This window comes from Embiotoca jacksoni, unplaced genomic scaffold, assembly GCF_022577435.1.
Source record: "Embiotoca jacksoni isolate LCO1_2020_lvr unplaced genomic scaffold, fEmbJac1.0.p SCAF_29, whole genome shotgun sequence".
Taxonomy (NCBI): domain Eukaryota; kingdom Metazoa; phylum Chordata; class Actinopteri; family Embiotocidae; genus Embiotoca; species Embiotoca jacksoni.
The window spans coordinates 3,150,715-3,165,207 of NW_027185380.1; the positions used below are offsets into that span (position 1 = coordinate 3,150,715).

General features: G+C 41.5%; 1 protein-coding gene across 2 annotated transcripts in view; it reads right to left on the reverse strand.

Annotated features, from left to right (window-relative positions):
• The window catches only part of cdk19 (cyclin dependent kinase 19), a 61,459-nt gene that overhangs the window by 17,416 nt on the left and 29,550 nt on the right, over nucleotides 1–14,493 (reverse strand). For both annotated transcript variants that reach the window (XM_069161875.1, XM_069161876.1), the window contains exons 3-4: nucleotides 12,405–12,515; nucleotides 11,272–11,412 (exon numbers count right to left, since the gene is read on the reverse strand). In XM_069161875.1, the coding sequence (XP_069017976.1) occupies nucleotides 11,272–11,412; nucleotides 12,405–12,515 (252 nt within the window). The remainder of the gene's footprint in view (nucleotides 1–11,271; nucleotides 11,413–12,404; nucleotides 12,516–14,493) is intronic.

The following is a 14,493-nucleotide window of genomic DNA, read 5'->3' on the forward strand; positions in this document are numbered from 1 at the left end:
CACTTTTGGTTGTCAGTGGAAAATCCTAAGTCTGGGTCTATAGAGAGTAGCTGTGTCTACACAGCCCGGTGACAACTGACCACAACAGTAACACTGAAAAAAATGAAATAATGGGCAATAGAGACCTAAATCATTTTCTGTGCTTTTGTCACTAATGGTGACCTTTTTTTCTTCTTTACATTGCACAGTCATGTAAACTTTTTTAATATTGAAAAAAATTAAGGCAGCTTTATTGCTATACTTTTTTTTGGAGGCTCTGAAAACAGCTGCTCTAAAGTAGTTTTGGCAAACATGACAGTAAACATTTGCATATTGTATGCAGCAGTTATGCCTCCGGTCATTTTTTAAAATGTCTTTCCAATATTAACTTTGGTTTGTTCTCCAACACCTGAGGGAAATATCTGCCTTTATTCCTGCCAAAATGAAAATCTGATCGGTGAACACTGTTGGGTTCTGGGCAGGTAGCACACAGTGCGACTGAAAACAAGCTGCAAAACATTACGCTGACAAACCCTAAAATACAGCTGAGGGAAATTAAAGAGTGTAGAGGTAATTTTCTGTTGGATGACATGTGGAAACTTTCACATGCATGGACTTGATCCATGTTAGCAGAATGATTATTGAAGCTTTAAAGCTGGAAAAGTTCACGGTTTTCCCATTTTGAAGTGTTGACATATCACCACATTATGAAATAGGGTTTGCAAACATGGTTATAAACGGTTGCGTGTTTACGGTACACATCCCGCAGACACAAAGCAACATGGGATTCATTTGAAGTCGCGCCTGAGGCCACTTGACGGATGTAAGTCCAATATTCACTTTGTTTTAGCTCCGGGTTACTATTCACAGCTCCTCAGGGACATATCTGGATTTAATACAGCAAAGATGCTTCACTACGTTCACCAGCTCGTCGCTAACTATGTCTCGTGTTAGCTGTTGGGCAGGAATTGTGAAATGTGTTCATCAAAGATTTTCTGCTGAAAACAGCTGACTACTGCGGCCCAAAAAAAAAGGAGTTCAGTGGTAATTATGTGTTTGTCACTACATGTGAACACTTTCTCATACGGACAGTCGTTGATCCATAAACACAGATTAGTGCAACCATAAAGCTGGACAAGTGAATTTATTTTTTTTGCCCGCTTCAAAGTAGTGTAACAAGCATTGACTGGATATAAAACTACAGACTGGATATAAAAGTGTTCGTAGTGTCCAGGTCTGAACATGCAGAAGTGTCTTCAGCTGCAATACCAGCGAGTGCCACTAGAGGTCGGCTCCAAAAAGCCTCCGGCTCCAAAAAGCCTCCGGCTCCATAGACTCCCATTCAACTTCTCTCATCAAATCCAAAGTCCAAAGACGTTAAAAAACAAACTACACGTAAAACCTTTTTCATGAAATGAAGTCATTTGATCAATTGTTACAATAAAAAAATATGAATTGTTGTAGCTTCAAGAAGTATTTCCACAGCGTTTGTGTTTTTCACAATTGTTTCAGGGGTCACAGCGAGGGCAACATGGGCTCAAAGCCATTGAGACTGATGTGTTTTTGAAATGACAGCTCGACAAACCAATCAACAAATACACTTCCTACATATAATCTGGGGTTAGATGTACCGTGCCGTTATTCTCTAAATTCCCAGGGATATGAAACAGTCTCTTTCTTGAAAATGTCCCCATGTTTTTGAAGTTTGGAGTTTCCCTCTCATGCAGCAGGAAGCAGTTTCTGCTTGTGGTCAAACGGCCTCTCTGGGTGTCTGTGCGAATGCGAAACCCTTCGGCTCGGCGGGCTTAGATCTGCCTGGCAAACACGTCCTGTTGTCATAGAAACAGCCCTAATAATGAGGTCTATTATTCACGCCCACAACACGACCCGCCGCGATCGTCAAACACAAAGACAGGCGTCTCTTGAAAGACCCGAGGAGTTCAGGCTCACCAGCTCCTCTTTCAAATTCTAAACAGGCTGAACTGAATTAATATGCCCCGCCTGAACATATTCATCTGGGCTGTTTGAAAAACAGTCATTACTTCTTGAATGTTCTGTAAAAGACCTGAGAGAGTGTCAGTGCCTCTTCAAAATGCTAAATGAGCAAGCAACCTACTGAGGAAAAATAGTTGTTCTTTCTAAAATAAATACATATATAAAACTGCTCAGGAGGGACATAAAAACGTGTTAAAATGCTGTTGAAACACAGTGTGCGCCTGATTTACTGAAGGTTATCATGTAAAAACACACGCAAACTTCACACCAGCCACCAAACAAATGTCCAGCTGATCCACTGACGAGCAGCGAGGATTCAGTCTTTCAAAGGAGCAGTTTAACACACGCTGTCCATTCTGCGTGTTTGAATGAACACGTGTCACTTTGGAGCGTTTCTACTTGAACTTGTAAAATACTGGGAGAGGAAATACAAACACAGAAATTTAGCACCCACAATCATATTTACTAAGCCTGAAAGTAAATATAGGAGGAGTGATTTTGTGTGTATTTAAGTACAATTTACAGTCAACAACAAGGAGTCACCCAATACCAGCAATGAAAAACCTCTTACGACTCTTTTTAAGCCATTTTTGTTTTTATTTTTCGCCGAATATCGTGCCATCTTCTCTTAGTTTCATCTATTGACCTTTTTCTTTTTCCTGCATTGACTTTCTTGCTAATAATCTCCTATATAGCATTTTGTTCTTGTTATATTTATATTTCTTCATTTCAATGGGATCAGATTTCCTTTTCCTTTTGCGGTCATTCTGTGTTTTTCAAGGCTGGAATCACTTCAACACACACAAACTCATTTAAATACAGCGATTTGCGCCTGATATCAGTGACACAATTACTCTTCGTAAACCTCCTGGAAAACGGGTGCAAAATAAATGTGAAAACCTTTGGAATAAACACGGAATTTAGTACCTTTATTTCAGATGTTAGTAAATCAGGCCCTTTGAGTTTAGGATGTTCACTGCTGTTAGTGAAATATACAGTGAATTGTGCTTCATGCCTCGAGATTGAGACTTCCTTTTTGATTCAGCCGATGAAATGAATCAGTTACAGTTGGTTAGTTTCATAAATGGATCAGCAGCCGCGGGAAAATAAACACTCGGTCCCACTGAGGGCCAGTAAACTCAAATCCTCAGAGACATGGCCCTCTTTTACAAAACCATCTACATCTTTGTCTCCCAAACTAGGCCAGTTCAAGAGCCAGAGGCACACTTATACAACTGAGTGGGCACGGTGACTAACAGGCAGTCCCAAAGAAAAAGGCCAGCGCCAACAGGGTCGTTAACCACGAGCGTCGGGTGATGAACCCATACCGGAGCTGCAATTAGGAAAGTTTGGAGTTAAAAACAAGCAAACAAAGAGATCAAAACAAAAGAAATGCTTCACATGCAGATCTCCAGGCTGCTTTCATTGGCTTCTCCTCTGTTGTCCACTGTGGGACTCTGAACCTGATGTGAAAGATGGGGTTGATATGTGGCATTGTGGCTTATGAGCAGCCCGTTCTCATTCCCAGGATGTCAGAGACATGCACAAGGTGCCCTTTGGTGTCGGACAACGATAAACCGGGTCAAAGAAGGTCATGTGACAGGATAGAAAGTGTGAGAAAGTCCACGTAGGAAGGAAGTCTGATACATTTAAGTAATGAAAGGTATTCAGTTTACGTGATGTTCGTAATGTTAGTTGTGTGAAATTCATATTCTGACCATGATCTTTTCTTAAACCTAAGAAACACAACTGGACCGCTTGTTCCCGCCTGGCAGTAACATACGTCTCCACGTGCATCTTGAGTCACTGCTTGTGATCAGACCTCATTTCCTTCTATATGCAAATGAACACATTGAAATAAATAACGAAGTGAACATGCACAGAAACGTGAGGAGAGAGTCGACGCAACAGTTATTCAACAAAAGGAGACATCCTAGACCACAATGTTTGTGCACCATCCATTAGAAATGTGTCACTAGTTAGTGTCTGAACACCATAGAGTTTGTAATTTACAACCTGAACCGTGTCCGGTGCAGCACAACCACGGTGGTTTGAGAGAGTCCGGCTCTGTGTTGGATAAATGAACTGTAGGAGAGGGCGGGGCCTACACAATTACAGTCATGTGTCTGATGTGTGTCAGAATGAGGTTAAGTAAAAGAAAAAAAGCCTTTATTTGACACCCTGTGATGAAACACCACTCAGACACAGCTTTCTTTTACAGCTACATGAAAACATAAATATAAAAAAATTCAAGCTTCTTTCTGTTGGTTTAGTTTCTCTTGAATTTTTCTTCAGCACTATTTTTTAATTTTCCTGGGATATGACCACAGACTGGATGTAAAAGAGTTTGTAGCTTCCAGGTCTGTAAAATGGTTCCGATGCAGAAGTGTCTTCAGCTGCAATACCAGTGAGTGCCACTAGAGGTCGGCTCCAAAAAGCCTCCGGCTCCATAGACTCCCATTCAACTTCTCTCATCAAATACAAAGTCAATAAAATGTGTCCATCAGTTATCTCGGTGTTATTAGCTAAAGTCACTCCTTCTTATTAGTTTTCTGGAGGTCCATCTGAAAATAATCCCTCATTCATTAGAAAAGAACATTCAAAAAGACCTGTTTTTGGGGCGTGTCTGTTTGATTGACAGGCCTGTGGTGCAGTCAGGTTACAGCTATCGGTAGGCGGGACGTAGTATCGTCAGGTTTCCAATCAGATCGGTCAGATCCACCGCTGGCTCCTCCCCCAGCTCGTCCAAATATGGTCACTTCCTGCTCCAAACCGCTCCGAACTAGCAAAGATGGTGATGGACAGAATCTGAACTGGAGGATTCATAACGTTCACAAACCAACAATGACATCGCTGCCGGTTGATGACATCACTGCCGGTTGATGATTGGTTATGAGTACCTTTGTAATACCCATAATTCATTGTGCTTGTTTGGTTTGGCTGCTGACTCGGATTCTGAAAGTTTGCAGAGCGATATGGGACAGACTGAAGTTGTGCTGCTGAGCTACAAATGGATGACATCACTCTGCTCGACACACTAAACCGAGCAGACTCAAGTATGCAGCGATTATTTTGACCGAGAAGACTAACTAATTAAACAGAAGACATCCTGCACCAAAACAAAATGCTGTTCCAGGAGAGGAGAGAGCTGCAGTCACCATTCACTTTAAAAGAACCGAACTTTCCCCCTCAAACTGGACCTAAAAACCAGACCGACACAATGAAAAAGTGGCTCATAGTTCAGGTCCACCTGGACTTTGGTACTGTTCATTAGTGGAGGGAGAACACATCAGGTAAATCACAGGACTGAGTGACATTTTAGCATGAACGCAGAAGCTGAACAAACGTCCATAATTACAGCTGCTGTGCTGATTATCTCACGGGTCTGTGGGCATCTGAGATCCTCTGAGTTCTACTGGGCACTGTTCATAAAATCTGGAGGAACATTAAGTGGAAAACAGCTCAAGCTGCACTGACACACAAACCATGTAAAAGGCTCAACAAAGAACAACCATGTTTGGCTTCTCTTCCTCATGTTTTAATTCATGTTTATAAATCAGATTCTGTCTTGTTTTGTGTTTGTGAAAAATGGAAATAACCGGCACCATCATATGGATTCCTAAATTGTCCAGCGTCCACCATCTCCTGCTTCCTCCTCTTAGTCCGTTTGTAATCAGACAGCGTAACAGTGAAACTGACAGGAAACAAACTGAACCAAGACTTTTTCAATTCCTCGCAACAAAAGTAGCAGTTAAATAAAAAAAAAATATATATTCATATACCCTATGCACATCACTCATGAAGCAGCCCATATCACTGATGTGCAATAACTGTGCAATATCCTGAGAAATTGACAATCCACAATATATATATTTATTTTTTTTTATCACCGAGGCGCAATAATTATTTGTTTTTCTTTACATTTCACTGTATAGGTCAAGATATTTATTTATTGTGTATTTATACTTTTTTTTTTTTTCCATTTTTCTAACATTTTTCTTTTTTTCAATTTTTTTTATTGCACGCGTATTTGTAATTTTTTTCTTCCAGTGTACTTATCTTTCCTTCCTATATTCTTAAACTGTTGTGACGACTAAATTCACCCACTTCAAGATTAATAAAGTCTTATCTTATCTTATCTTATCATATACATCTCTTACCTGTCAACTCTGTCTTTAACAAGTGGTGAATCCCTTCAAGATCTTAATCATGGTTGTTATAAATAGATTGTTATTGTCAAGATCAAGGGACAGACATGGTTTTTAATTCCCACGATTCATTGTGTAGTAGCAAACCTGCTCATTTCCTTGAAAAGATAATAGACAATAGTTTCTAACTGCCAGGGGAGGAGCCATGTGCTCATGGTGCATGTATTACTCTGCAACAACAGATAACCTTCAGTAGTGCGGTCTGCTGAGGTGCATGCCTTCTGCTGCGGCCTGCACAGCTGCTAAGTCAGCATCTTGACTCGGCATCAGCTAGAAGCTCTTACATAACCCTGGAGAGGGAGGATGGGGGAGGCACCAGAGCACCTCTGGTGTGGGGGTGGGTGGGTGGGACAGCGGGGAAAGGAGTGGCAGGACGAGTGAATGGGGGATGGGGCGCTGTGCAGTGGCGCAATGCAAAGCACATGCTGCACAAACACACGCTGACGTGAACAGCTCACCCTGCAGCCGTGAAGGATCTGCTGCCAAGCACAAGAACACCAGCAGACGCATGTTGGTTGTGTTGTTCCTCCTCCAACATGTTCGGTCCCGCAGCACGGCAGGACGTTCACTTTTCATATCAGCTCTGAAAACAGTCAGAGGCCTTGAGGGCATTTTCCATAAAGCAGAAACACGTTTTTAATGAGCAGGGCGTCTCGTTTCGGTTGTTATCACTGAGAGAAATGTCAGAAAACTGCACAAAAGACAACAATCTGACCAACAAGACCCAAAAAGGACGAATTATACAAGTGAGACTTTGAGTTGCCACAATGGCAGGAAGGCCAGAATAACAGCAGCACCTCGGTGCAGTCAGATAAAGTCTGACAATGGACAGTTTCATCCGGCTACCGTGAACATAATTATGAAGTCGCGGAAGTGTTGACGCACAGATAAGAGCGGTGCGACCTTCAGGGAGCAAAACAACCACACGGCTACTGTGGGAGAATTATTCTGTCAAGAAAAGGAGGTAAACCTCTCTGATTACTGCCTCACAGCTTCGATATTCCTCAAATATACTGAAAGGCATTTTATAGGCCTTCTTCCCTGAATACATTTTGCAGGCTGTCTGTCATACAGCAACAGTTTTATGTGGTTTTCATAAGGTCTTATACGGTGAGTATTTCTCCTCGGCTCACAGTGTCTGTTTATTCCTGCCAAAAAGACTGCAGGCAGCAGACGCCATGTTTTGGATGGATGTGAGCTGTGAGCAGCCGTGCTGGCACTGAGTGACAGCTCTTCCACAGCAGTGACATGATGGAGGTGTGCTGACCCGTGCAGCTCTTCCTCTAACGTCACACGGTGGTTGCTTCAGCTCCATCTAATTCTTGCAGCAATACTTCAAACTGATCCACATCTTTTACTGAAGAATTGCACAGCTAACAAAAAGCTGCATTTCCAACAGGTCCCAGTGCTCCACTGGTTCATGTGAAGCAGCAGCAACCTTTGGTTTCCATCAGCAGTTATTTAATATAGTCAATTAAACCATTAGTCAAACAGAAAATTAACTGGCACAGACACAGAATCATTTTTTTGATGCATAACTGTCAAATATTTTCTGTTTCCAGCTTTTCAAATGTGAGAAATCAGATTTATTTCCAAATATGTCCATAATATATTGAATGAGACATCGACTGGCTTCTGAGGTCCACAATTATTTACAATTTATTTCCATGAACTAAGGAATGAACTAATCAATCAAGAGGAAAACAATAAGATGAATCAAAACTGAAAATATTCACAGCCCTAACTGATCAGTGAAATCTGGCAGAAATGTGAAAGTACAGGAATGAAAGTGAAACTGAAGGTCAAACCATGTTCCCAACCTGTGTTTGGTGTGGCGGCATGAGGCCGAAGTGGAGGCGTGAAGCAGTGAATGACATCAGGACGCCAATGAATTGTCGACAGTCAAAACAAAAGCCGCAGCCATAACATTTGGAAACACCGTTTCATCACTTTCGATTTACGGATGCTTCAATTATTCTCTCGCTGTATGAAATAGTTTTGAAATATTGTTCAAATTGAGTTTGTTTCTCTGAAAAATGGAGTGTCACTAAAGCAGGAAAAGGAATCATTGTGATGTTATGAAGTTAACTCCGAATAACTCAAAACAAAGAACCCAAGATTTGGAAAAATAACAAGCAGCAAATTTGAAACTTTCTAAAATGAAATTTCTTAAAAACATGGGTTTGAATATCTTTGAATATCTTTGGTTTGGAGGCTATTTTACCACATTGTTAAATAAGATTTACCACATGGGTCACTCATTAAACAGAAAAGGTCGAACCCAGAGCTGGTAGTTTTTATAGATGTGATGAAATTCTCCGCCTCCAACTGAGAAACTCACTTGCATTAGTGCAGTCGGTGTAAAACATGCGTCCGGAGGCCGCTGAGAGCAGCATGAGGTTCATCTGTGCAGCCGAGCTAGAAAGCGTTCGACCCTAAACACTCGCTGGACTTACGTTCTGACGCTTAACTAACCATCTGAATCCCTCAGAGCTGAGTCAGCACATTTTTAAACATTTCAGCTGAGCAGCAGTCCTACTGCGACTACAATGGAACCAAAACGAGCTGAGATTGGCTCCTTTCAACCATTTAATGCCCCGAGAGAGGAGCAGCAGGAGATCCTAGAGAGAGCGCAGCCTCCTGATCCATGCAGGTTGACAGAAGCTGATGTCCAGCCGTCACACGACCGTCGAGGATGGCTGCGGATTACGTAAAAGTGGACGATGAATAAAGAAGACAGAAGGCTGAACTGTGTGACATCTGAACGGCTTCATGAACTTTCACAGCAACTCCGTGAAAATCAGCTCAATGCGGATCAACGGACGTCAAAGCAGCGATGGCAGGAATCAAATCAAAGTTTCTCCACATAATCTCTTCTGTTTGGTTGTTTTATTTCCTCCACAAGCAAAAAAAACAACAACAAAAAAGCCCAAATGGTGGTTGTGAGCAGCGACAGATGCAGAGATGAAGGCAGCGAGTCCCACATGCAGATGGGTGGTGGGAGTTTACACTGAACAGTCACAAGGGGAACACACAGAAAGGAAATTGTTCCAACTCTTGTTTGTTTCTATAAAATCTCACGTGACCGATCCGTTTTCGAAAAAGAAGAAGAAGCGAGGAGTCACACCAATTTGCTTCTAATGTTTTCCTACAAGTGAAACACGATTAAATCTCTGACTACACTGAGACATGGAGTTACAGTGTGGGATGATATCTTTAGGTGTGCTGCATGAATGTTATGGTATGTGTTGGTAGAGCAGCAGATCGGCATCAGTCAGTCCCTCCAGGAGTATTTTTGTGATTGTTTGCGATTAAAAAATGTGTGATTTTGCAATTTTCAAAACAGTTGCGATGTAATCTGTTTTTTTGAGTCAAGAAAGTCAAATGCTATATTTTACAGCATTACCTAATAAAGTAAGTGATATAATAAATATCACTATTTTTGATAATAATCCTGCTGCACATCCCAGACATATTTTAGTTGTAATCTTTTTTAATTATTTATTGAACTTAGAGAACCGTGGAGATAAAAGCTCCTAAAAGCTCCTAAAAGCTCCTAAAAGTTCCTAAAAGGTCCTAAAAGCTGCGTATGTTTCCAGAACAGACCGTCAGTGACTGAATATAGAAACAAGGACGACATCAGCTGTCAAAATAAGAGCTTTAGATGCTGTTTAATTCATGTTCATTCAACACATAGAGTTTAGTTTAAAATATTTACTTTATGTTTTAATACTTTCAGCTCAGATTCTGACGGTGAAATTGTTTTGTGGAAAAATTACGGGAATTAAAAAAAATTGCAAGCTCCCGCAAATACTGCAGAGTTTGCTTGAATTTGCATTAATCTCCACACCTCCACATCGCCACACCACCAGACCTCCACACCACCACATCTCCACACCACCACATTTCCACATCTCCACACCACCACATCTCCACATCTGCACATCTCCACACCAAAGGGTCGCAGGGTCAAAGGGTCACAAGGTTGAAGCGGGTCAAACAGCATTCAGAGTTCAGGACGTTTTGCTCCTCAGGCATCACATTCCCACTCAGATTACACACCTGAATCCAGATTACACACCTGAATCCAGTTAACACACCTGAATCCAGATTACACACCTGAATCCAGATTACACACCTGAATCCAGATAACACACCTGAATCCAGATTACACACTTCAATCCAGATAACACACCTGAATCCAGATTACACACTTCAATCCAGATAACACACCTGAATCCAGATTACACACCTGAATCCAGATAACACACTTGAATCCAGATAACACACCTGAATCCAGATTACACACCTGAATCCAGATTACACACGGCTGAGACACAACAGCACCTGAACTCAGACGACATGCTGCTTGATGAAGCGCTCGGAGGGACGAGCAGGACGAGAACCACATCCCTCCTATCGGACACAGCGTACAGCTGCTGCTACGACAGCTGATCTCTGATATCACAACACAATGCAACAAACACAATAAACTTCAGTTTCTGAAGTCAAAACATTTCTCCCGTTTTATAATTTAATTATGTTCAGATACTGTATGCTAATTGTTTAGCTCAATATTATCCTTTTTTTAAAGAGAAAATCATTTTTAGACGTAACCAGAACCCTTCAAAGCTAACAGAAGTAAAGGCGCAAACAGCAAACTGGCAAACTAGTTAGCCGTGTTAAAACTAACAGTAGATAGCTGAGCAAAAACCTGACAGGACAATATTTGATTTCCAATTGAAGTATAAAACACAAATTACGTGCTATGTTAGCTATTCATACGTATTCTGGCTATCCTTTGTAATTTGAATTTGTCCATAATTCTTGACAAGTCTACGTTATAAAGCTACCGACATCTAGGAAATGCCTTCCTTTTTATATCGTTATTCTTATCTCCACGCTTCCATTTATTTCCATGTATGTATCTGAAGGAGTGGGATGAGACCACACCCGGCGGCTCCAGGAGAGCCGTGCCCTCCCGAGTGACGACGTCTCTGTGACGATGAACCGCGGCGCTCTTGGAAACGACTCCAGGAGAGTGTCTGTAAAGGGAAACTGGAGCAGCGAAGTTAATATAGCTGCTCACCAGATCCCGGTGGAGCACCCAGTTGGCATGGAGGTAATGGATCCCGTCCAGGATCTGATACAGGAGAGACTTCACCATCCCTCGGGGCAGCTGCACAGGCTTCTTGTTGGCCTTGGAGGCGCGGTGGAACTTGATGATGTGCTGCGAAGCAAAAGAAACGTTTTGCCTCAGTCGCGCTCGTCTCCTCAGTTCAGACGCAAAGCCACAACGTTTACTGGAACACACCACGTCCTTTATTCTGTGGTTTTACTGGGTTAGTGAGACAGAGAAGCTTTTCTTGAGCTTACAGCAGACCAGGCTCGGTAACCAACACTAGGAAGCACATTCATAGATTTGAAGTCCCTTTTCTGGAATTGATTAAACTCAAGTCACGTGTGTTCATCAAAATGACATTTTGAGATGTTCTTTAAAAAAAAAACAACCTAATGCTTTAAAGTGGCTTACATGTAACTCTACACCTTTTGCCTTCATTCACTACGTACTATGAATACTTAAATAACTCCTCCGTCACTCGTCTGCAGCGTGGATGATGTGGAAAGCTCCGCCCCTCGAACTGGCGCCGTCGGTTCCTTTGACATGTGAAACTCTGTCTGTTTGAATTTGTGTTTCTGAGATGGTCCACAACAGAAATCTCCGCCATCACAGGGACTGCTCATCTCGCTTCGAATGTGTCTTCAGCATGTCAAAGATGTGGTGTGTTTGGTAAATTAGTAATATTGACAGATTATTGTCAGAGGCTGGCGGATGGTGTGTGGACACTGCATAGACAAAAGAAAATGTCTCAGTGTATCTTGTAAGTTACAGCAAAAACATATTTGTCTTTGTGAATATCCAGTAAAAGATTAATACTGTTTAACCTCCAACCTTAATCAGTGTGATATGAAGCATTCATATATGAACGCTCCGGTCGAGCCTTTTGTCAGGAAGAACACCTGAATGTGCATTTTAGGTTTAAACAACCTGCACACAGCATAGAGAAGGTAGACGTAAACTAAATATGACATATTAGCTGGAATTAAAGGCAAATAATATCCAGACAAATAATGAATCCGGTTATCTTCACCATTCCACTTGCTGCCAGTTCTGATGAAGGTTCTTTGTGACATTTCAAACCTCACCGGAGAGAGACTCACCCAAAGGTCATGTTCGGCGTAGTCGAAGAGGAGCCAGACCTTCCTGTCACTGTGGGACAGGAACACCTTCTGCAGGGCGATCACATTCGGGTGCTTCAGTTCTCGTAACAGCTGCAAGACACACAACGGCAACATGTGAATGATGTGGAAGGGAACATTTTAGTATCATATCATCATATCAGCTCAAAAAGGAACAGATGAGAAACTTTTTTTAACTGTTGCATCATTTACAAAACAGCGAGAAGGGACGAAGTGCAAATTCCCTGAGTCAATAATAAACTGTCGTTGAAGTCAGATAAGGGCGGTGCAGTGGTGCAGTGGTGCAGTGATTAGCGTACAGTGTGTGAGTCTGCATGTTCTCCGTGTGCCTGCGTGGGTTCTCTTGGTTCTCCAGCTTCCTCCCACCGCCCAAAGACATGCGTCTCAGGTTAACTGGTGGTTCTACAAATGTCCCTGAGGTGTGAATGAGAGTGAGAACGGTCTTTGTTTCCGTCTGTCTCTATGTGTCCCTGTGATGGACTGGTGACCTGTCCAGGTGAACCCTGCCTTCGCCCAAAGTGAGCTGGGATAGGCTCCACCCCACCCCACCATCTCCCCCACCCCCTCAGACCCTGTTCAGGATAAAGCAGGTACAGATAATGGATGGATGGATAAAGTCAGATATACATGATTATAGAAGTATAAATTCACCCAGAGGCTTTGCAATCCAACAATATTAAATTATGTGCAAAAATGTGAGGAAAAAAACCTTTTACAAAAGCTCCTGTTCTTAAAAACAGAGACATGCATGCAGATTACTGAAGAACATTCTCATACTATAATCTGCGCTGTGGATGAATTCATTTACAGCATGACTTCACATTACACATTCAACGCAGACAGTAATTAATACCTGAACAGAGACATCAGCTGACAAATGTCTCATTTAATGTCACTGCTGCAGAGATTAAAGCTCAAACTGTCAGTATCTCCTGGATTGTTGATTAGTCTGCCTTCTTTATGCAAAATGTAAATTTTAGAGGACACATCTGTGTTTCTCAAGTGCTCTGCACGGAAACGAGTCAGGAGCCACGTGCATGAGATGCTTCACAGGCTGCACGTAACCCGGCTAACAAGAAGATCAGCTGATTAGCTTTTTGTCTGATATCATTTATCAGATATCACAAATATCTAATAAACCCTGGACGGATAAATGGAACTGATGTCACTGAAATGAGATGAGAGATTTAAAGAAGAGAAATCTACGAAAATCATATATTTATTGTCGCTGGAGGAGGAAAATTTAAATTAGTGTGTTGATCCCCTAATTTTTCATCTCGCCAAGTTTGGGTACAGTTTCCATGGTGCCAGGATGTGCAGGTTGCCATGGATTCGGGGAGCTCCTTCAGCTTCTTTTTTAAGCCTATCGTTTGTTCAAATGCACCATTAAATGTATGCTGACTCAGCTAGCAGCAGTTCCTGTTTGTAATGTTGTCATGACTTGTAACAATTGTAAAGAAAGTTAATTATTGTGCTTTTTTTCTACAATTTCTTAGAGGATTTATGAAAGTTTATTCATGATTCACATTGACGTTGATGATATCTTTGGAAATTGTGTGACGCTGAACAAGAAAATATATCATGTCTATCTGCCTATCAAAGTTTTGAGGCAAATTGCAGCAATCTGGACTTAATGGTTTTGAAGTACCTCAATAGCCATCAGTAGACCAAACCAAAGTACAATTGTTAACTTCCCAGCATGCACCTGTCCCTCTCATACCTTGCAGTATGTTTGCCACTTCACTTCAATACGTTTGCCTCACAGTTGAAAAACCTTTGCTCTACCATCTTGAACAGAATTTAAGAATTTTTAGATTTTTTTCAAAAACGATTTACCTCAAAAAGAAAAGTTCCAATCAGCTGCACAAAGAAATTCTGCTGATGTGATGTACCAACATGAGCTAAAAGATTAAATAAAAGATCAATTTTACATTTCCTTCCTGGCAACATCCACCTACAACAATGGAGATCTTAAAGCATGTACTGTAAACTATTATTATTCTAGTCATTATTTTACAAGATCAATAAACACTACTACAGTACTACATGA